Source organism: Salmo salar, chromosome 03 (genome assembly GCF_965601325.2).
Source record: "Salmo salar chromosome 03, fSalSal1, whole genome shotgun sequence".
Lineage (NCBI taxonomy): Eukaryota > Metazoa > Chordata > Actinopteri > Salmoniformes > Salmonidae > Salmo > Salmo salar.
In genome coordinates, this window is record NC_138293.1 from 59,027,640 (window position 1) to 59,052,286 (window position 24,647).

At 40.9% G+C, this 24,647-nt stretch overlaps 1 protein-coding gene across 2 annotated transcripts; it reads left to right on the forward strand.

The window, feature by feature from the left end:
* The first annotated feature begins 7,063 nt into the window (after positions 1-7,063).
* Positions 7,064-18,253, forward strand: LOC106600858 (uncharacterized). 2 transcript variants are annotated; one of them, XM_082973627.1, is made up of 5 exons: positions 7,064-7,932; positions 13,610-13,933; positions 14,148-14,279; positions 14,522-14,618; positions 17,016-18,253. In XM_082973627.1, the coding sequence occupies exons 1-5, from the start codon at positions 7,530-7,532 to the stop codon at positions 17,245-17,247; spliced, it is 1,188 nt and encodes a 395-aa protein (XP_082829753.1). In that variant the 5' UTR covers positions 7,064-7,529; the 3' UTR covers positions 17,248-18,253. The 2 variants fall into 2 exon arrangements, with proteins under 2 accessions (XP_082829753.1, XP_082829754.1); XM_082973628.1 differs by lacking the exon at positions 7,064-7,932 and having other exon boundaries at positions 12,594-13,933.
* The last annotated feature ends 6,394 nt before the right edge of the window (positions 18,254-24,647 follow it).

Sequence of the window (24,647 nt, forward strand, 5' to 3'; positions counted from 1 at the left end):
TTTTTAACAGCTGCTTATTGGATAAAAGTACTCAGCGATAAATCCTACATTCAGTTGAGAAATGTGTTTCAAATGTTCATGTCAATCTAAATCAATGTCAATTGGAGATTTGCTTGAATCTCAAGTAAAGATTTGGATCTCTGTCAGTAAGGGGGAAGAATGAATAGAGTAATCTGTCCAGACTATCATAAATTGCCAGCAAATAGTCAAATGACCTATCAATGTTTAGTAAAGGGGGGGATTTTCTCAATCATATCATTGACCAATAAGGAAAGATTGACATCTGCCAGATAATTGATACATGCAATTAATGTAATATTGGTTGTATATACAAACAGAGATGCCTAGAAGCCTTGGGAATGAGAATTGATCATACAACCTTCCTCCATGGACTGGATACAGGACAAGAGAGATAACAAAGGCATTTAATTACATTTATAACATGTTTAGGTGTAACCTTCTCAACCCAAATCCAACCACCATTGACCAATCAAATGATACCAAGTTTACAGTAACCTAAACACTCCCAGGACCAATCTTCACAGGGTGTCACAGCACAGACAGAATTACTGAGAAGACAATAAACAAGTTCACACCGAGATCTATTCGAAGAACCTCCCTAAAGTCAAGAACCACAGACAGATAGGACAACCGCCAACACAAAACACTTTAAGTTATTTTTAAAGATCCTTACTGTCATTTTATTTTTTGTAATTTCAAATGGATTTCTAAGTCTTTTTGTAAATGATTGTAAAGCCCAATATGGATTATACAAACAGAGATACAAGTTACCAAAGAGATCATCCATCCATATAGATAGCATCAGAGTTATCCTCAGTGAACAAGTTTCAGATAGATAGCAGACATGGATACTATAGTATTATTCTATCCTATTCAATCGTCAGTCCTCTGAATACTGTAACAGAGCGATACATCTTGGCCTCACAGATGGGGAAGGGCTTACCTGTCCTTGGGCATTGTCCTTTGTGCTATCCTTGTGTTCTTGGACCATTTGTCATGCAGCTCCAGTATAACATGAAAGTAGGTCACTTCTGAAGTAGTGGTGGTGGCTGGTTAGAAATACAGCAATAGTTTAAGGCAAAAAAACAACAACCTAAATGTGAGAGAGGTGTAAGATGAAATCCAACCAAGGTCACATAGTGGTCATCACTTTATTCTAGGGTTCAAAATCTAACAAACAAACTAAATGGATATATGAGCCACTTATAAGCAGTTAATAGTTCATCATTATAGCATAGCACATGCTTTAGGTTCAATTGAATTTAGATCATGCTAAATAGAGATTCTCACTATCCATCATGCTTCCCCTTTTTAGAAGCAGGGTTTTTTTAAACACGTTCTCTGGGGAGTGGTTGACAGGGTTAACTTGAAAGAGAAACATTGGGTTTGTGAGATATTTTTAAAACAGACATTTCATCTCACATACTGAACATGTTTCTTGAGTCTGAAGTTGAACAGAGAAGTAGGGAGGTGTTAACTAGCCAATGGATGTTGTTGCACTACCTTTGTCTAAGGGACTTGGGTCTGAACCTGAATGAATGTGTGCATTTATGTGAGAAATCAGTTTATGCTCATACAGTTGAAGTCGGACGTTTACATACACCTTAGCCAAATACATTTAAACTCAGTTTTTCACAATTCCTGACATTTAATCCTAGTAAGAATTCCCTGTCTTAGGTCAGTTAGGATCACCACTTTATTTTAAGAATGTGAAATGTCAGAATAATAGTAGAGAGAATGATTTATTTCAACTTTTCTTTCTTTCATCACATTCCCAGTGGGTCAGAAGTTTACATACACTCAATTAGTATTTGGTAGCATTGCCTTTAAATTGTTTAACTTGGGTCAAACATTTTGGGTAGCCTTCCACAAGCTTCCAAAAATAAGTTGGGTGAATTTTGGCCCATTCCTCCTGACAGAGCTGGTGTAACTGAGTCAGGTTTGTAGGCCTCCTTTCTCCCACATGCTTTTTCAGTTCTGCCCACAAATTTTATACAGGATTGAGGTCAGGGCTTTGTGATGGCCAGTCCAATACCTTGACATTGTTGTCCTTAAGCCATTTTACCACATCTTTGGAAGTATGCTTGGGGTCATTGCCCATTTGGAAGAGCCATTTGGGGCTATGCTTTAATTTCCTGACTGGTGTCTTGAGGTGTTGCTTCATACTATCCACATAATTGTCCTTCCATATGATGCCATCTATTTTGTGAAGTGCACCAGTCCCTCCTGCAGCAAAGCACCAACACAACATGATGCTGCCACTCCTGTACTTCACGGTTGGGATGGTATTCTTCGGCTTGCAAGCTTCCCCCTTTTTCCTCCAAACATAATGATGGTCATTATGGCCAAACAGTTCTATTTTTGTTTCACCAGACCAGAGGACATTTCTCCAAAATGTACAATCTTTGTCCCCATGTGCAGTATTTTTATGGCAGTTTTGGAGCAGTGGCTTCTTCCTTGCTGAGCAGCCTTTCAGGTTTTGTCTATATAGGACTCGTTTTACTGCGGATATAGATACTTTTGTACCTGTTTCCTCCAGCATCTTCACAAGGTCCTTTGCTGTTGTTCTTGGATTGATTTGCACTTTTCGCACCAAAGTACGTTCATCTCTAGGAAACAGAACATAGCCTCCTTCCTGAGCGGTATGACGGATGCGTGGTCCCATGGTGTTTATACTTGCGTACTATTGTTTGTATAGATGAACGTGGTACCTTCAGGCGTTTGGAAATTGCTCCCAAGGATGAACCAGACTTGTGAAGGTCTACAATTTTTTTCTGAGGTCTTGGCTGATTTCTTTTAATTTTCCCATGATGTCAAGCAAAGAGGCACTGAGTTTGAAGGTAGGCCTTGAAATACATCCACAGGTACACCTCCAATTGACTCAAATTATGTCAATTAGCCTATCAGAAGCTTCTAAAGCCATGACATCATTTTCTGGAATTTTCCAAACTGTTTAAAGGCACAGCCTACTTAGTGTATGTAAACGTCTGACCCACTGGAATTGTAATACAGTGAATTATAAGTGAAATATGCTGTCCGTAAACAATTGTTGGAAAAATTACTTGTGTCATGCACAAAGGAAATGTCCTAACCAACTTGCCAAAACTATAGTTTGTTAACAAGAAATTTGTGGAGTGTTTGAAAAACAAGTTTAAATCACTCCAACCTAAGTGTATGTAAACTTCCGACTTCAACTGTAGGTCAGAGGCAGGCAACCCTGTTCCTGGAGAGCCGCAGGATTTTGCTTTAACTGACCTTGAAAGCCCAGGTGTGTTGAATTTGTAACCCGTTTCTGGAAACTAATTGTATGTCGCGGGTCACTACTTCACAGGAGAGACGTTTGACCGAAATGCTTTCTTGAACATGTGAAGTTTCATGTGCCTTAATAACAAACGTGTATGCCATCTGTAAATCTGAATAAAATTGTTAAATTATGAGCCTAGTTGGTTTATCCACAGAAAAAGACAGCAACCATCCCACTAGCCATGATTGGCTGAGATAATGAGTGGGCTGGACATGCCAAGAGATGAGTTTGGATTGGTCTGCCGTATAGCACTCTGTCTATTTGAGCTGGTTATTATGTCTCGGTAATCCTGTCTAACACTGCTATTTATAAATGTATCGTTTGTAAAACTGCATAAGTGTTGCTCTCCACTCTGGAGGACCGAGTTTTGATATCAGTGGAATTCGAGCATGATAGCTAAGGAGATAGAGAAAACATCTGTCTCTTGATTACATCTTTAAACTAAGGGCAACCATGGCATCTGACAGGAGACGTGTCCATCCATGAATGATGTATACGGGTAAAATAGTCTAGCTAGCTAAATTTTCAGATATTACACGTTTCTAATTCTGACAGAAAGTGGTTTAATTTCAAGTTAAAGTGTACCGTTAGCGAGCCAGCCAGCTAACATTAGCTAGCTATCTAACATTACATGTATGATCTTATTATTTGCATCACAGAGCCTTTTGCTTGGCTAGCTATAGCCTAATGTTAGCTAGCTATCATTGAACCTAATTGGTTAGCTACCTGTAGATTCATGCAGGGTAGTAACATCATGAGTTGGGATTATGGTTCATTGTTTACCTAGCTAACTAGCTAACATTAGCTGGCTGGCTCACTAGCTAACATTACGTGTATGATCTTATTATTCATATCTCAGAGCCATTTGCTTGGCTAGCTATAGCCTAATGTTAGCTAGCTGTCATTGAACCTGGTTGGTTAACTACCTGCAGATTCATGCAGAGTAGTAACATCATGAGTTGGGATTATGGTTCATTGTTTACCTAGCTATCTAGCTACATGTCTTAACAAAACATGTCTATGCAAGTAACCATTTTGGGTGTGTTCGTAAATTCAGTCTGGCCATCTACTCCGATTTCAGAGCACTCTCGTCTGAGTGTGCCAGAGCGCAGAATAACTAACACCGTTAAATATGGCCGGTGTCAGTAAACATTGGCAAAAAAAAAGGAATTAAATTGTTGCCAGCAGCACAGTTAAACTATGGATAACATGAAAACAGCCTAACCAGCTCTGCTAGGGTGAGTAAATTGGTCAGAGTGGGGTGTTCTCTCATTTGTAGCTAGCAAGCTAGCCAATGTTAGCCAGTTGTTGTGAGATCAGAACGTTCGGATCAAACCTACTCATCTGCCAGAGCGTCTAGTGTGCGCTCTGAACGCTCCGAGAGCGAAACGCTCTAAATTTATGAACGGACAATCGGACAGCACAGTTGCAGTCACCAACGCTCTGGATAACATAACAGCCTAACCAGCTCTCCTCGGGCGAGTAATGTTCAGTGAGCTGGAAGTAGCTAGCAAGTTAGCTTGGTTGCTTGACTGCTGAACTTAGTACAGAACGCTCAGGATCAACACTTAATGAGATGGGTGGGGCTAAAACTTAAGAGGGTGTGAACGATGCTGAATGGGTGTAGACAATGGGCTCTCCAGTAGTAGTACAAAAAATATTCAAAGGACATTTTCTCAAAAGTGAGTTTACAAGTTTATTAACTATCAGAGAAGAATTGCTTTCCTATTGTTCCTCAACTGTAGTGTATGATATATATACTTGTGTAGCTCTGAGTCTCTACTTGTATCCAATGTAAAAATAAAAAAAAACACAATTTCAAATTTTACTACATTAGACTGATTTGAGTTGGTCGGTCGCATTTAGTCAATCACTGAACTGACCAACTGAGCTAATTGATCAGTTCAGTTATTGACTAAATTCAACAAACCTGGTCTTCCAGGCCAGTTAACTCCAAATCCTGTGTACCCCTGGCCTAGGTGTTGAATGTACATGTGCCCAGAGAGACAGCAACATTACCTTCGTCCAGGGCCAGCTCTGTCTCTCTTGACCTTTTATTCATTCCTGGGGGAGCTGTGTGTCCGCGCATGCTCGCATTTTAAAAGGGAACATTGCTCATGGCCACCAAACAAAACCAGCCACCTCACAGCTTGCAAGCTGAGAATTACCTTAATGTGATGTGCTTATCAACCAGGATCAGCACCTGGGGGAATGTAGTGTGCAGTCTAAACTACCTAACCTATTCCCTAACAGGAAGTCACACCTCTGACTGAGGTCAGAACAACCTGAATCCTGGCTTAGGAAGGCCACCAAAAATCCTGAAATTTCCATCCCTAACTATAACATTTTCTGACAAGATAGATCTGCCAAAGGGGGCGGAGTTGCAATCTACTGCAGAAATCTCTGAAGCTGGAGTCTTATATCTCCCTCTCTAACTTTAAGCATCAGCTGTCTGAGCAGCTTACCGATCACTGTACCTGGACACAGCCAATCTGTAAATAACACAACCGACTACCTCATCCCCATATTATTACTTACCCTCTTGGTCTTTTGCACCCCAGTATCTCTACTTGCACATCATCATCTGCACATCTATCACTCGAGTATTAATGCTAAATTGTAATTATTTTCGCTTCTAGGGCCTATTTATTGCCTACCTCCCTACTCTTCTACATTGTACATACATTTTTCTATTTTTCTTTTCTTTTGTGTTATTGATTGTACGTTTGTTTATGTGTAACTCTGTGTTGTTGTTTTTGTCGCACTGCTTTGCTTTATCTTGGCCAGGTCGCAGTTGTAAATGAGAACTTGTTCTCAACTGGCCTACCTGGTTAAATCAAGGTGAAATAAAAAAATACAAAATAAAAATCTCTCACACAGCATGCTTCTTGAGCATGTGGATTGATGCTTGTGACAGTTCATGTGATTTTGCTGACAGTATCAAGTGGTTTCAGCTGTACATTTACTGCATACATATATTTTGAGACTGCCTACCACTAATTTCCTACATTTGTTTTTCTCTATTAGTTTATCCACTGAATGTGTTACCTGCTGGTAAGTGAATCTCCTTGAGATAGTTGTGGCAATTACTTTTTTCACATTGAATGAACAAAAAAGTCTATAGCATATTCTTTATAAAAACAAGTCAGTATGCTGCACAAATTAGATACATTCGCTGAGTTGTTAAATACGTTTATAAAAAAAGATGGCCAATTAAGCAAAACTGTGAATTTTGATGAATGACTTCCCATGTCTTTTTACCTGACAGTCACTTCCCAGATCAGGCTGGTCAATGGTAAAGATCGCTGCTCAGGAAGAGTGGAGATCTATTACAGTGGCCAGTGGGGAACAGTTTGTGACGATTCCTGGGATATTAAAGATGCTGAGGTGGTGTGTAGACAGCTGGACTGTGAGGGTACAAACCAAGTCCTAAGTAGTGGCCAATATGGTCCAGGCAGTGGAAATATCTGGCTGGATGACGTTGCATGCACTGGTAGTGAACGTCATCTCACAGAGTGCCCGCACAGCGGATTTGGAATAAATGACTGTGGTCATATTGAGGATGTTGGTGTTGTCTGCCCAGGTAAGGGTGTCACATAGTCTTGCCATTCCAATTTCTTTCATGACACATCTGTTCATTGTTGATATCATGAAATGCATGATGTCCTGAGGTTAATTTCATCATCTAAAAACCACCCAGTTCCGTGCCTTGTAAATGACCTTGACTTTAATTGTTGTCTTTTTCCGCCTCCAAGCTGCCAAGATCAGGCTGGTCAATGGTTCTGATCACTGCTCTGGGAGAGTGGAGATCTATTACAGTGGCCAGTGGGGGACAGTGTGTGATAATGACTGGGATATGAATGATGCTGCGGTGGTGTGTGGACAGCTGGGTTGTGGGAGTGCTGTAGGTGCCCCTCTTCGTGCTCATTTTGGTCAAGGTAGTGAACCAACCTGGCTGGATGATGTGAACTGCAATGGAAGTGAAAGCTACCTCTCAGAGTGCTCACACAGAGGTTTTGGAGTTGAAAACTGTAATCATGGTGAAGATGCTGGTGTTTTCTGCCTCTCAGGTAGGGAGTGGTTTTATCATGTTGTGACATGAGTGCAGAAACAGTAAAGAGAGATAAAAAGATGTTAAACAAAGCCTGGGGTCTACCCTTCCGACACCATTCATTTAGGATACTGCTGCTTGTGATTTTAATGTATGTATGTTCAGTTATGTGCAGTGAACAGGAAAGAACTTGAAATGCAGTCCTACATGTATCTGTGTCTTGTACCTAATACACAGAACCTTTGTACAGGTTTAACCCTGAAGAGACCTACCCTCTCTAAAACGCCTTCGCATTCAGCTTTTTCACCTGGTGAAAAGGTTCAGTTCATCTGCTCTGTCCCACAGCGAATTTCCATCAGTGCAACATTTGACTTATATATGGGAGGATCTTCAATAATGACCCAGGCAGTTGAATCCACTCAGACCAGGGTGATTTTCACATTGTCCAGTCTGCAATCTGCACACCAGGGAAGGTACAGTTGTCGACAACAGATAACCCAGAATGGTCAGAATATTATCAGCTCTTCTTCAAGCAACTCCATGGACATCACTATTGGTGAGTAAGACTGCGAACACACTTACAGTTGAGGGCACTAAAACGTTTTATAAAAACGTATTTTGCAGAACAGGTTTCTGTAACATACTATCACTAGTAGACGCTAGAGCAACTTGTTGCACACGCATTGCAGCAATTTCTGCCAAAAACTGTTCAATGCCCGCTTCTGCAAGGTTACATAAGCAGTGCCTTCAGAAAGTATTCACACCCCTTGACTTTTTCCATATTTTGTTGTTACAAAGTGGGATTAAAATGTCAGCAATCTACACAAAATATTCTGTCAAAGTGGAAGAAAAAGTTTATCATTTATAAAAAAAAAACAATAATGGAAAATAAACACTAATATATCTTGATTAGAAAAGTAACAAATCCCTGAGTCAATACATGTTAGAATCACCTTTTTACTGAGATCTTAGTTGTGCAATTTAACATCTAACTAAGATGTTTGGTGCAGTATTTCTCAAGTGAAAGAATGTGCATGAAAACGACTTGTCTCTCGTTGAATGACAACAAACGCTTCATTGAAGAATCCCTACTGCTGACCAATCACCGACGAAGGGGCGTAGACTTTAGCCACCGACTTTCGGCTTGCCTCGGGAAAGAAATGTGTGTGCACGAACAGCCAAAAAGAACATTGCAGAAGACCAAAACGAACCAAAATGTCCACAAACTGTTCTGAGCTGTTTCGGATGGGAAGCATGCCTTAACTCTCAACAGTAAGTTGAGACCCCGACGGCCTAGGACCCTAATTGACCGCTTATGTCGCTCATGCCTGGAGCCGGCCCTGTTGGTAGGGATAAAGTGTCTAGGCAACAGTATAGATAATAAACAGTAACAGCAGCATAAGTGATGAGTCAAAAAGGGTCAATGCAGATAGTTAAATAGTTTACCAAAAGCTACCCTGACTAACTATTTAGCAGTCTTATGGCTTGGGGGTAGAAGCTGTTCAGGGTCCTGTTGATTCCAGACTTGGTGCATTGGTACCGCTTGCTGTGCGGTAACACAGAGAACAGTCTATGACTTGGGTGGCTGGAATCTTTGACAATTTTTAGGGCCTTCCTCTGACACTGCCTGGTATAGAGGTCCTGGATGGCAGGAAGCTTGGAACCAGTGATGTACTAGGCCGTAGGCACTACCCTCTGTAGCGCCTTGTGGTTGGATGCCAAGCAGTTGCCATACCAATATATTAACATGTGACTTGTTATGTGACTTATTATGTGACTTGTTAAGCACATTTTTACTTCTGAACTTATTTAGTGCATTAGTTCCGCTTGCCGAGAGAACAGAGAGAACAGTCTATGGATGGAGTCGCTGACAATTTAGAAAAACATAATGCCACTTTTACATTATGGGGTATAGTCTATATGCCAGTGACACAAAATCTCAATTGAATCAATTTTAAATTCAGGTCGTAACACAACAAAATGTGGAAAAAGTCAAGAGGTGGGAATACTTTCTGAAGGCACTGTGGGTTAATATTTCACCACATACACAACTGCCATCTCTTGTTTAGCATTAAAACCTTTTTAGGATAGGGGGCAGCATTCGGAATTTTGGATGAAAAGCGTGCCCAAAGTACCCTAGCTTCTGCGTGCTACTAAGGCCCAGAAGCTAGGATATGCATATAATTGGTAGATTTGGATAGAAAACACTCTAAAGTTTCTAAAACTGTTAAAAATAATGTCTGTGAGTATAACATAACTTATTTGGCAGGCGAAACCCTGATGACAAACCATCCAGGCTTTTTTTTTTGGGAGGCGACTCTGATTTCAATTGGTTTCTATGGGAACCTAGATTTCTGTGGCACTTGGTTGCAGTTCCTATTGCTTCCACTAGATGTCAACAGTCTTTAGAAATTGGACGATGTTTTTCTTTAGAGAAATGAAGAAGTTTGGCTATTCAGAACGAGGGTCCAGCCTAGTCCTCTCTAATGTTTGGTGTGCGCTACAGTTCACATGCTTCACGTTGTTTTTATCCGGTATTGAACACAGTTTATCCCGTCTTAAATTTGATCGATTATTTACGTTTTAAAATACCTAAAGTTGGATTAGGAAAGTTGTTTGAAATGTTTGGACAGCGTTTACAGGTAACTTATTAGATATTTTGTAGTCATGCTGGGCGAGTTGGAACCTGTGTTTTTCTGAATCAAATGCGCCAAATAAATTGACATTTTGGAGATATAACGAAGGAATTAATCAAACAAATGGACCATTTGTGATGTTTATGGGACATATTGGAGTGCCAACAGAAGAAGTTCTTCAAAGGTAAGGCATGAATTTTTATCATTATTTCTGAGTTTTATGTCGCGCCTAGCGGGTTGAAATCTGATTTTCATGTGTTGGTATGCTGGGTGCTGTCCTCAGATAATCGCAAGGTTAGCTTTCGCCGTAAAGCCTTTTTGAAATCTGACACGGTGGCTAGATTAACTTTTTAGGATATAGGGGGCAGTAGTTTCGATTTCAGATGAAAAGCGTGCCCAGAGTAAACTGCCCAGAGTCAAATATTTGCATATTATTAGTAGATTTGGATAGAAAACACTCTGAAGTTTCTAAAACTAATGATGTCTGTGAGTATAACAGAACTCATTTGGCAGGCAAAAACCTGAGAAAAATCCAACCAGGAAGTGGGAAATCTGAGAATTGTAGTTATTCTTTTGAATCCTTATCAAAACTACAGTGTCTGTGGGGTCACGTTGCACTTCCTAAGGCTTCCATTGGCTGTCAACAGCCTTTAGAAAGTTTTTTCATCCTTCTCCTGTTACTGGGCAGAGAATAGTAGCTCAGTCAATGAGTGGACTGCCTATGGACAAAGGGCTTGGTGATGTGCGATCCCGCGAGCGTGCCATTCCTTCTTTTTCTCCTGGAATGAATACGCTATAGTCCGGTTGGAATATTATCAACGTTTTATGTTAAAAATACCCTAAGGATTGATTGTAAACAACGTTTGACATGTTTCTACGACCGGCAATGGAACATTTTGACTTTTTGTCTCTGGTACTGCGCTCGCGCGTTATGCCTTTGGATAGTGATCTGAACGCACGAACAAAACAGAGGTATTTGGACATAAATATGGAGTATTTCGAACAAAACAAACATTTCTTGTGGAAGTAGGAGTCCTCGGAGTGCATTCTGACGAAGATCAGCAAAGGTAAGAGAATATTTATAATACTAATTCAGAGTTTTGTTGATGCCAGAACTTGGGGGATAGCTGTATAGTTTGCTTCGATGGCTGAGCTGTGTACTCAGAATATTGAACAATGTGCTTTCTCCGTAAAGTTATTTTGAAATCTGACAAAGCGGTTGCGTCAAGGAGTAGTGTATCTATAATTCTTTCAATAACAGTTGTAAATTATATCAACGTTTATGATGAGTATTTATTAAATTGATGTGCACATTCACCGGTAGTTTTGGTGGGAATACATTTTCTGAACATCACGCGCAAATGTAAAATGCTGTTTTTGGATATAAATATGAACTTTATCGAGCAAAACATACATGTATTGTATAACATGAAGTCCTATGAGTGCCATCTGATGAAGATCATCAAAGGTTAGTGAATATTTTAGCTGTACCTTTGATTTTTGTTATGCATATCCTTGCTTGGAAAATGGCTGGGTGGATTTTCTTGTAAAGTTTATGTCCTAACATAATCTAATTTTATGCTTTCACTGTAAAGCCTTTTTGAAATCGGACAATGTGGTTAGAGTAACGAGAGTTATCTTTAAAATGGTGTAAAATAGTTGATTGTTTGAGAAAATGAAATTATGAGATTTTTGCTGTTTTGTATTTCGCGCCATGCTATTTCATTGGCTGTTGAATAGTGTGGGATGGTCACGTCCCACCTAGCCCAGAGAAGTTTTAACAAGAAGTTATGCTTTAATTTGGTGCATTGCACTTGTATGAAAGTTAAATATTTCTAATAATTTGTTTTGAATTTCGCGCTCTGCAATTTCACCCGATGTTGTCGAAACGTTCCGCTAGCGGAACCCCTATCCATAACAGGTTTTAAGAAGACGTTTTGACATGTTATTGATAGCTGACAAGATTGTTTCCCAGTTCAGGCAGCATTCCAAAGGCAAAAAGAGAAAGCCTGAAGCTAACAAAATAAAGTGCAGGTTTGTGCTTTAGACTACATGAAGACTGAGTTTTTCAAGTTTTTACAGTCAATCTTTATGCTGGAGCAGCTTCAAATATTACATTTAGTGGTTTTAAGTTTACCAAACCAACATACAGATGCGGTCAAATATATGAAGCAACTTGTTGAATTACTATTTTTACCTATAGGCACCTGCAACTAACCACAGGTGAGATAAATGTCACATTAACGAGAATCATTGCCTCAAACCAAATTAATTAGAATTTTAAATAATTTAATCCAGAACATTTTATTATTTGTATTATAATGAAACGTCGCAATTTCAGTTTAGGTCTGTGCAATTGTAAATCAAACATATACATTGGAAACACCAGCGTTTTTTCCATTTCAACATATTTTTTAAGAAATAGTGACTCGTACAAGGGTGCCATTACATTTGACCGTGTCTGTACATTCATCGCAACCCGTGCTGCTGTTTTTGCATACCTCCACCGCAGCCCCTAACTAATTGTTGTTCTGCCTTCTTTTTATGAGGGGGGGGGGGGGGGGGGGTGTTAGATACCACAGCAAACAATTATTTAACTGGCTTTATTATGACTATATTACACCTTGATTTCTCTGTGACCAATCAATCAATCAAATTGATTCATAAATCCCGTTTTACATCAGCCAATATCACAAAGTACTATACAGAAACCCAGCCTAAAACCCCAAACAGCATGCAATGCAGATGTAGAAGCACGGTGGCTAGGAAACTCCCTGGAAAGGCAGGAACCTAGGAAGAAACCTAGAGAGGACTGGCCTATCTAGGTCTGAAGGGTGGCCAGTCCTCTTCTGACTGTGCCGGGTGGAGATTATAACAGTACATGGCCAAGATGTTCAAACGTTCATAGATGACCAGTAGGGTCAAATAATAATAATATTAATCACAGTGGTTCTAGAGGGTGTAACAGGTCAGCACCTCAGGAGTAAATGTCAGTTGGCGTTTCATAGCCGATCATTCAGAGTTAGAGACAGCAGGTGCGGTAGAGAGAGAGAGAATCGAAATCAGCAGGTCCGGGACAAGGTAGCACGTCTGCTGAACAGGTCAGGGTTCCATAGCCGCAAGCAGAACAGTTGAAACTGGAGCAGCAGCATGACTAGGTGGACTGGGAACAGCAAGTAACCCTCCAAAAGCCCCAAATAAATCTGAGATCTGCCACAGAGGTTGCCTGGGGTGACGGAGTTGACATAATCTGCTCCATTACAACACAGCACTTGGGTGGAGCATTCAAATTACAGAAGACTTTGGGCTCTTTCAGAATGGACAAAACCACAAGTAGCAACTCTCAACGTTCCTAAAGTGGTCTTTAGCCATGAGGGGTTATACCGATGTCAGTATGAGACGAGGGTATCCAGTTGAGATTTCAGCTCCCCTCAAAGTGACTCTGTTGAATTCTCTGTTATAGGTGAGCAACTAAATGCATGAGTTTGGATATCTCTTCATAATGTATTCTAGCATAGTGTTCTCTTGCCGAGAAAGATTACTGTTATGCTGCAGTCACAGTGCACACATTAACAACCTGCTCTTGTCTTTTGCTAGTCGTCTTGTTACAGCCCAACATCTCTCTCAGTGCTCCAAATGGAGGGATGTTCTGGGGACTTCAGGGGCCAAAGGTGACCAGGGGCCACAACTTCTCCATCACCTGCTCTATTCAGCCACAGTATCCTGGAGGCTTCTTCTATCTGGACTTCTCTGGGTCTAACAGGACTGAAACTAAGCCAGCAGTCAACCACTCTGCCTCCTTTCACTTTCCTGTTGCGGAGTATACAGACCAGGGGAACTACAGTTGTGTTTATGAAGTTAAAGTCTCCAACCTGTCATTCCATTCTATCAAGACAGAGTTGCTGACAGTCAGCATTCGAGGTAAAATACATTTTAGTTTCATGTTTTCAAGTGCATTACCATGAAGGCCGTATTTAAGGATTGTGAGTAGAAACAAATATAGATATTATCAGTCCTATCAGTCATGCAATATTTTTTTAAGACCAATGTTTACATTGCAGAATAATTTGATAGCTATACGAATTCTGAAATGTAGTATTTTGAAGGATGTTGATTATGGTGTTTCTCTCCATAGCATCCATAGTCCCCATTATTGCCTCTGGTGCAATAGGTGGGCTACTGCTCCTCCTGCTGCTGCTCATTCCTTGTCTAGTCTGGAGGAAGATAAGCAGCAGAGAGCAGTCTTTTATGAGAAACCTGAGAGAAAGTAAGATCTAGCTCCTCTAATCAGGATTCAGGTTAGGGTTGCAAAATACCCTCCAACCAGGATATCATGAAAACCTGGACATTTTCAATACTGGAATTGTTCAACCCTAATTTTGTTATGATTTTGTACTGTTTATGATATCTATTCCTGTTTATGTCCACTGATGTCATTTTTATGAATCTAACTGATCAATCCCTCAGCTGCCAATAACATTAGCACATATGGAAACACTGTCGTTGCAGCGAGTGAGGAAAATGATGAAGAGGACTATGTCAACGTAGAAACCTTTGTCAACAAGAGCAAAGATGAAGACTTGAAAAAAGGATGCCATGCAAGAATGTACGTGAAAAGGGAGTTGCTTACCACCAAAAATAATGATTAAAAAAATGTCTGCAGTTATGAAAGTGTAATGTGTGCCAAAATCCTGACTTGAAGTCCAGGGTCCGGATTCACAAAACCTTCTTAAGAAGAAATATCTTCTTAACTGGCATTTTTTCCTTAACTATAGACTTAAGAAGAAATTTAAGCAAAGTTGCTATTCCCCAGTAAAGTTATTGGAAATGTTCTTAAGGTTTTTCCTAAGTTTCTGCCTAAGAAAAAAGTTAAGAAGAAACGGGATTCTTGAAAATAATGCTTTAGGATTTCTTATTGGAAATGTACTTAACTTTATGACAGCTAAACCCTTGTCTTCAGACGAATGGGTACTTTTGTAACCATGAATGTTTTCTTGCACCACAAAAACAGTTGGCTACCGGATATTTAAATACAGCAAGAATACAAATTAAACACGTATTATCTAGCTAGCTGGTAATTAACAATATGTTACAAAATTCTAGAAGTGTTAAATAGCTAGCGCTATCTCGTCAATTTGCAAAGAAGAACTTGGCTAACTTAGCTAACGTTAACGTCGTTAGCTATGTTAGATATAATGTCTTTACACGTTAGCTAGCTAACGTAGCTAACTAACTTACCGGTCGGGCAGTGCCTCTACCACCATCTCTATGATGGACGACACCTTCACCTCCAGCTGGTCCACATGAATAGTCTCTCAGCTCCCTTCTTCTTAGCAGCTTACTTGATGTCGGAACACTTATTTTTTACGGCGTCACTGTCCCTTGCCATACCCCGGATGGCAGAGACAGACACGGCCACTCTCGCCCATCCTCTCTTTTTGATCTTTGCAGTGAACCTGCAGTTATCAAGTCTCCCCAACAGCAATCTTTTCCCGGCTACTATTTCCTCCCCCAACACGTCAAGCTCTTGTTTACTGAAGTTTTTATTGCGCTTTCCTTGGTTATCCATTTTTGGGTTTGATGTACAGTAGCTAACGTTAGTCTGATGGGTATAATGTGTGAAAAATAATGTTTTTTTGATTGTGTGTAAAGGGTTCACGAGACAACTATACATATTTTTCTCGAGACATAAAGCAAAAAAAGAAATGTAATAAAATTGAAATATCAACACTTCATTATAGTGGGCCAAATCCTATCATCCCTGTCACATAGACATATTTATTGGTTTCAAGCATGTCAGTAATGTCAATGCCACATAAGAAGATATTTACAAAGTTCCTAAGAAAACTACGAATTCCTAAGAACATTTTGAGGAATTGCATTTACGAACTATCTTATGAACTTCTTTTTTTTTTCTAGGCAGCTTCTTAATAATTAGGGCTAGCGGGACACCTGTCGCCAACTTCCGGTGAAATTGGAGGGCGCGCAATTCAAATAAATTATCATTAAAATTATGGATATTAAACATCTAGGTACATACAAGTGTCCTATATCAGTTAAAAGCTTAAATTCTTGTTAATCTAATTGCATTGTCTGATTTACAATAGGCGAAACAGCGAAAGCATGCCATGCGATTATTTGAGGACGGCGCCCCCATCAAAATATTTTTCAACCAGCACAGGCTTCGTAAAATCACAAATAGCGATTAAATATTCACTTACTTTTGAAAATATTCCTCTGATTTGCAATCCAAAGGGTCCCAGCTATAACTTGTAGTGTCGTTTTGTTAGATAAAATCCTTCTTTATATCCCAAAAAGTCAGTTTAGGTGGTGCCCTCGATTTGAGTAAGCCACTCGTTCAACTTGCAGAGAAAGGAATCCAAAAAGCTACCGCTAAACGTTGTTAAAACAAGTCAAAATACGTTCCTATTCAATCCTCAGGTACCCTAAAATGTAATTAAACTAATATTTCATACGGAAAGAAGTATGTTCAATAGGAAAGTAAAATTACCAGGTGCGTGTCCTCTTCATTGCGCGCGCACAGACTGATTTCCAACTCTGACTCCCAGTACCAAAACTCAAAATTCTTCCTCGTTTGGGAAGAAACAAGCCTGAAACCTTGAACAAAGACTGTTGACATCTAGTGTAAGCCATAGGAATTGCAATCTGGGAGTTGGAATTGCATAAGAACCACAGCTTTCCATTGTAAGAGCATGAGCTCTCAAAAAAAAAGTATATTTTTGGTTTTTCTTTGGATTTTCTCCTACCATATCAATTGTGTTATAGTCTCATACATTATTTTAACATTTCTACAAACTTCAAAGTGTTGTCTATCCAATGGTACCAATTGTATGCATATCATGGCTTCTGGGCCTGAGTGACAGGCAATTTACTTTGGGCACGTCAGTCAGACAGGAAGTGGAGAAAAATAGACCCTAGTCTGAGTAACGTTTCATGAATCTGACCCCAGGCATGTAACTCAAATGTTTGTATTCATTCTCAGGAATTCTCCAGGAGCCATGAACAAGTTTGGAAACCAAGGTGAAGGGCCAGAGGCAAGTGAGGAAGATGAGGCCGACTATGAAAATCAGGATATCTTCACAGATAGGGCTTTTGCTGAAGATATCTACGATGAAGACAGTGAGTCTTTAGACCTGGAGCAGCTCACTTCATGTAAAGCTGGTGGGGAAAATGACAATGAAGAAGATGACCACATATACGCAAACTATGAGTGAAGGCCTTGTAATACGAATGTTGATGCAGAGATATTGATGCCAGGAGAGGCATGAAAGGTTAGCTTTGTGAGTTGAATTTTAAGGGCTTAAAAAAACAACTTTTTCATCAAAATATTCACTTAGTAGATATGAGTAAAGGCTTTCTTTGAATATGAATTAGAATTTCAATGTAAATAGTTTGGGTGTATGAGTTCTAGTTGTATTATTGCCAGGTAATTGTATGAGTTTTCTGACTTGACTTTGTTATATATATTTTTAAATTATGACATTATTTACTTCAGTTTAAAAATAGTGGTTGTCTTGATGAATTGGCTGAACGCATTGAACATAATCTATTATTACATTTTCTAAAGTAAATATATTAATACTTTAGACTATTTCTCTTCTATAACATTCATTGTGCTGTCAAGGAGTTGTGCTGTCAAAGAATAGTCCGTAGCAATGACTGGTTGTGATGTGCTAAACTTGAGATCTACACTCTTAGAAAAAAGGTCCCAAAAGTTTTTTTTGGGCTGTCTCCATAGGATAACCCTTTTTGGTTCCAGGTAGAACTCTTTTGGGTTCCATGTAGAAACATCTGTGTAAATGGTTCTACCTGGAACCAAAAAAAGGGTTCTTCAAAGGGTTGTCCTATGGGACAGCCGAAGAACTCTTTTAGGTTCTAGATAGCACCTTTTTTTCTAAGTGTACAGTATGGCAAAATGCAAATACATTTGTACTGTATGTATAGAATCGAACAATAATTTTGATTTCAGTGTACATTTTCGATTATTGTGTGTCTGGCTTTAAAGAACATGAAATCCATGAAACCTGACTACTTTTTACAAAGCTTAAAACTTAAATTGTTGTTGATTAACAGAAATTGTCTTGAAAATATGTGGAGATTTAAATACTGTACAACTATATGTTCAAGAATTAGAAATAGATCTCTGGATGCAGAAGGCCAAAATCGACCCTCACCAACAACTTTCATTTTGAAGAAACGTATAAAATGGAGACCTTTTTTTTTTTTAAAGAAGAAACCCGCACACTGCTCTTGATTGTATGACACGGAACCCAAACCGGCTGCGTGCGTGCGCCATCGTGCATACATTTATTTTGTCCCCCCACACCAAACGCGATCACGACTCACAGGTTAAAATATAAAAAACTAACTCTAAACCAATTACATTAATTTGGGGACAGGTCGAAAAGCATTAAACATGTATGGCAATTTAGCTAGCTAATTTGTCCTGGGATATGAATATTGAGTTGTTATTTTACCTGAAATGCACAAGGTCCTCTACTCCAACAATTAATCCACACATAAAATGGTCAACCGAATCGTTTCTCATAATATCTCCTCCTTCCAGGCTTTTTCATCTTTGAACTTATATGGTGATTGGCATCTAAACTTTCATAGTATTACCACTACGACCGGCAACAAAGTTCGTCTTTCATTCACCCACGTGGGTATAACCAATGAGGAGATGGCACGTGGGTACCTGCTTCTATAAACCAATGAGGAGATGGGAGAGGCAGGACTTGCAGCGCGATCTGCGTCAAAAATAGGAATGACTTCTATTTTAGCCCTTGGCAATGCAGACGCTCGTTGACGCGTGCGAGCAGTGTGGGTGCAATAATTGAATAACATAGATTCCTAAATTTATTTTGCAACGCGAGCGGTGTAGTCAGGGTATCACCGTTCTTTAAAAAGCTTTACTTATCGGCCACGCGGCCTTCGTCAGAGCTTTTGTGAGTTTTTTAAATTAGCACCGTTATGTAGACATAGACCCACCCACATCCGTTCCACGCATCGAATGGGGTTGGACTCGAGAGGAAACAAATAAGTGCTACCAAATATAATGTGCATTTCATCCATAATAGAATAAAGTGTGTACATAAAACATATTAAACACGTCTGTAAAACCACAATGAGGACATCGACCTACCAAGCAATCGCCGCTCCATTTTTCATGTATCCATTTGTTTTGTCTTGTTCCCTGCACACCCGGTTTTCATTCCCCAATCAATCTATATGTATTTATTCCTCTGTTCCCCATCATGTCTTTGTGTAAGATTGTTTGTGTTACGTGTGTATTGTTGTTGCGCCAGACTGGCTTGTTTTTTCCGTGTTATTTTCACGAAGATGTTTATTGTTAAACATAATTCTTGTAACTTTTTTGCGCGTTTTGCACTTTTGCCTAAATAAAGTGTGCGCCTGTTCACAAATCCCTGCTCTCCTGCACCTGACTTTGCTACCAGTACGCACACATTTGACAGAGTGATGATTTGCAACTTTCAATAATTATTTTATTGTTTGAAATGTTTTTAGACGCTCTTCAACAGTTTGACCCCAATTTCAATGATAACATATTATGACATTTCATAATGGAAACAAAGTTTCACATTCAACATTTTAGTGTGAAGAACAAAATAAAACCACCTGAAGCATGTTTTATAATATTTCAAAACATTTATTTGAAATTCCAAAGTTCATCATCAATATAAACGACAACACTTAAAATTTTGAATTTAGAAAACATGAACACTAAAAGGAACAAAGTGTGAGTGTGATGCTTATTTATGCTGTCTAGTCCATGCATTTGTTACAAACCACAAGCATGTGACTGTGCTATTTGCAGATGAGTGTGTTGCACTGAGAACACCAGCAGCTGACTTGTCTATCCTTTGCGCTTGGCCAGAGCTGGCACCACTTCCTCTTCTGGCCCTGGCTGCTCTGAGTAGTGGTGGCATGGCTCTCTTTCATCACCCCACATCTTTCCATTGCCTCAGTTCTTCTGTGGAGATGGGAGAACTTTCCAGAAGGACAACCATCTCTGCAGCACTCCAACAATCAGACCTTTATGGTAGAGTGGCCAGACGAAAGCCACTCCTCAGTAAAAGGCACATGACAGCCTGCTTGGAGTTTGCCAAAAGGCAACTAAAGGACTCTCAGACCATGAGAAACAAGATTCTCTGGTCTGATGAAACCATGATTGAACACTTTGGACGGAATGCCAAGCATCACGTCTGGAGGAAAGCTGCTCATCCACTGTGACGCAGTTGCTGGGGATGAACCTTCCTCTACAGTTTTCTAGGAAAAGGTCCCTCACATACTGGAAGGCTGCAAGGTGGTCCGTTGCCTCTCTGAACACTCTGGTCCTCTATCCTCATATCTCCCGACCGACATGGTGGCTTTATTCATTGGATTCTGCAGTGGATCCAAAAATAGCTTCCGTGTGGAATCATCCCACCTGTTCTCCACGCCGGCAAGGAGGGTTAAACCAATAAAGGCATTTAGTTCCTCTTTGTCTCTCCACTCTGTCCCTTTTGCTGTCGCTCTTCTCCATCCTTCTAAATGTGTACACTTTAGGACCTCCTCAATGATGCTGTCACTAATGAACAGCCCCCAGCCAACTTTTGGTGACACAACTGTTGTCCCCGGCACAGACCCTGGGCAGCTCCTCAGGATGTTATGGCTTCTGGTCCTTCCTTTAGTGTGTGTGTGTGTGTGTGTGTGTGTGTGGGGGGGGGGGGGGGGGGGGGGGGGCTCCTTATGAAACTCCTTTTACTCAGTGAGTTAAAAAGGAGTAATGAAAACGGTGCTTAATGAACATTAAAAGCAAGATATTTAATAAATGTATAATTAATTACTTTGATTTTATTGTTGTACCAAGAAGAAAGGTCAGTCTGATGAGTGCAATGCAGTGAATACGATTGGAAATACATACGGGTCATATTTGACCCACATATGAAAACTTGGGGTAGTGATGCAAAAACAATTTTTACTTAAAAAATAAGAAATTAAAAAAACAAACTAGGATGTTAGAACATTAAAGACACATTATTTAAGGATTTCCTATATTCTATATTATATATATAGATGCTGACATTTTTTGGGGGGGGATCAATACAGCAAAAAAAACATTTGGCCGGGTCATGTTGACCCGCGAATGCATTCTAGGTTTGAAGAACAGTGATACTATCTAGAGTGGTGTGCGGGTTTCTTCTTGTCACATCGTTCATTATGTCAAGCACACTACATAGTGTACACACTGTACTCTCTCTTTCACTCACTCACACACACACACACACACACACACGGGTCCCACACAATAGCATCGGTGCAGTGGCCGACACGCAGCAGCGAGACAGCCTCCGACAGCCACCACTCTTGACTGGTGTTCACATTTATTCATTTATTGAGGTTTTTCTTCTCCAGCCTGGCTGACACACACTGTCTGGAGCACAAGCTGCATTACTAGGTTGAGAGAGAACAGCAGACATGAAGAAAAGAAGGCTGACTAAAGACAAGGATCCCACCTGGAGCCACTCCAGAGAGACAACTATATTGCTCTTCCATACTGTTTGCCAGGGACAAGAATTCGGCCTTGGCATTTAATCTACACCAGCCCTGACTACTGGTCACGCCGCCAACTCACCCCGGACTGGTGCCCAGACCCTGTCAGCCACTGCCCAGACCCTATCACAGACCTACATCTACAGCAGGATTGAGCCTTCTGTCTGACATTCAGCATCCATTCTGAGTTAGACTTAGACACAAGCAGTAGTGCTGAAACATAACTTTGACAGCACAGTACAGAGTTTCTTAACCATTTATGTACCAGTGACTGGTTAGACATGGTCCTCCTCCTCTTTTTTAACAAGCTCATATTTAAAACAAATACAATATGTAAAAGCCCCACTGGAGATACAACTCACCACTATAACTGGGCCTCTGCACTAGCCATTTTGTTTGCCTCCCTGTTATGCTGTCTGTCTGTCTCAGCATCTTGTCTGCTGTCACTCTGTGCTTTTTCTTGTTCACTTTCAGTCTGTCTGCCTGTCTGTTTAAACCTTATACGTTATAAAAGCCAAGCTAACGATTTAGAGCTCTATTCAATCAGATCTACTTTAGCCAACATCCACATAGCTGTTGTTTTGGCGTTGTTGGGGGTGGAACTGTGTTAGAGCTGTCAAATCCACAAGCACCTCCTGTTTTGATTATGCCAGATCATTGGACGAAGAGAATAACATTTAATAAAGAACCCTGCCTGTGTGTGTTTTTAAATGTTGTTTCTTAACTGGTGGTGGGTCCACTATTAGGCTGAAAGTAAGACTGTGGTGGGACTTTAAGATCAGCATTTCGGTGGACCTGGGACTATATAGCAGGTCACGTTACAATAACAAATACAAGATTCAGAGACCCTTTAAGGGTTATACTACAAGACCAGAGAATAAACACATTAGTGGGCTAAAATTTCAAGTTTTGTGACAGTGTACCGCTCTTCTCTGTCATTGTAACTTATTCCCGGAGAGTGTGTAGAAGATCACACATTGGTCTCTTGAACATGGAGGTAGCATCGCCAGAACATGGTCATTTATTATTTGTATTGTAACTAGAAAATAGTTAAATCTGGGGTAAATATTGTAATAATTTACTGCCAAGTGTTGGTGAGAATCATACCTGATATTGGAGGACATTACAAGGATCAAGATGGTGACAATTCTACTCTTTATGGCATTAGGTGAGTCTTTGTGTATTACAGTAACTAAGTTGTCATAAAGGAAAGTCTTTCAAGTGCCTTACATGAATAAGAATAGACTATATATTCGTATCTGTTGTCTCTGTGACTTCTGCTCTATCCAAGTACAGTATGATATTCTCTCTGTCTAGCCTTGTTTCAATAGGCTATGGTTTATGTATTGGATATACGAATGTCTGCAATGGAATTTTAACATGCTAATTTGTGGATTCTGGTATCCATGAACATGTCACAACCTCCACAGAAGGTGGCGCCACTCCCCGGTCGGGCGGTGCTCGGCGGTCGTCGTCGCCGGCCTACTAGCTGCCACCGATCCATGTTTCATGTGTCTGTTGGTTATGTCTGTTTAGTATGCACCTGTTCCTTGTTTGTAATTAGTGGGGGGGTATTTAGTTTGTCCGTTTTTTGTTTGGGATTTGTGCGGGATTGTTTTGTGTTATGTCGATGGTAGTGGGCTGGATTATTTTTTCTATGTGTTTCTGTACGCGACATTTACATTTACGTCATTTAGCAGACGCTCTTATCCAGAGCGACTTACAAATTGGTGCATTCACCTTATGATAGCCAGTGGAACAACCACTTTACAATAGTACATCTATATCTTTTTTGGGGGGGAGGGTGGGGGGGGTTAGAAGGATTACTTAATCCTATCCCAGGTATTCCTTAAAGAGGTGGGGTTTCAGGTGTCTCCGGAAGGTGGTGATTGACTCCGCTGTCCTGGCGTCGTGAGGGAGCTTGTTCCACCATTGGGGTGCCAGAGCAGCAAACAGTTTTGACTGGGCTGAGCGGGAACTGTGCTTCCGCAGAGGTAGGGAGGCGAGCAGGCCAGAGGTGGATGAACGCAGTGCCCTTCTTTGGGTGTAGGGACTGATCAGAGCCTGAAGGTACGGAGGTGCCGTTCCCCTCACAGCTCCGTAGGCAAGCATCATTGTCTTGTAGCAGATGCGAGCTTCAACTGGAAGCCAGTGGAGTGTGCGGAGGAGCGGGGTGACGTGAGAGAACTTGGGAAGGTTGAACACCAGACGGGCTGCGGCGTTCTGGATGAGTTGTAGGGGTTTGATGGCACAGGCAGGGAGCCCCGCCAACAGCGAGTTGCAGTAATCCAGACGGGAGATGACAAGTGCCTGGATTAGGACCTGCGCCGCTTCCTGTTTGAGGCAGGGTCGTACTCTGCGAATGTTGTAGAGCATGAACCTACAGGATCGGGTCACCGCCTTGATGTTAGCAGAGAACGACAGGGTGTTGTCCAGGGTCACGCCAAGGCTCTTAGCACTCTGGGAGGAGGACACAATTGAGTTGTCAACCGTGATGGCGAGATCATGGAACGGGCAGTCCTTCCCCGGGAGGAAGAGCAGCTCCGTCTTGCCGAGGTTCAGCTTGAGGTGGTGATCCGTCATCCACACTGATATGTCTGCCAGACATGCAGAGATGCGATTCGCCACCTGGTTATCAGAAGGGGGAAAGGACAAGATTAATTGTGTGTCGTCTGCGTAGCAATGATAGGAGAGACCATGTGAGGATATGACAGAGCCAAGTGACTTGGTGTATAGCGAGAATAGGAGAGGGCCTAGAACTGAGCCCTGGGGGACACCAGTGGTGAGCACGTGGTGCGGAGACGGATTCTCGCCCTGCCACCTGGTAGGAGCGACCTGTCAGGTAGGACGCAATCCAAGAGTGAGCCCCGCCGGAGATGCCCAACTCGGAGAGGGTGGAGAGGAGGATCTGATGGTTCACAGTATCAAAGGCAGCAGATAGGTCTAGAAGGATGAGAGCAGAGGAGAGAGAGTTAGCTTTAGCAGTGCGGAGAGCCTCCATGACACAGAGAAGAGCAGTCTCAGTTGAATGACCAGTCTTGAAACCTGACTGATTTGG

Excerpts from the sequence above, each read along its gene's own strand:
- LOC106600858 (XM_082973627.1), top strand. The coding sequence starts at position 7,530 with ATGTATGTTCAGTTATGTGCAGTGAACAGGAAAGAACTTGAAATGCAG. Across the intron at positions 7,933-13,609 it reads CTCCATGGACATCACTATTG|TCGTCTTGTTACAGCCCAAC; the intron begins GTGAGTAAGACT and ends GTCTTTTGCTAG. Across the intron at positions 14,280-14,521 it reads TATGAGAAACCTGAGAGAAA|CGAGTGAGGAAAATGATGAA; the intron begins GTAAGATCTAGC and ends CTGTCGTTGCAG.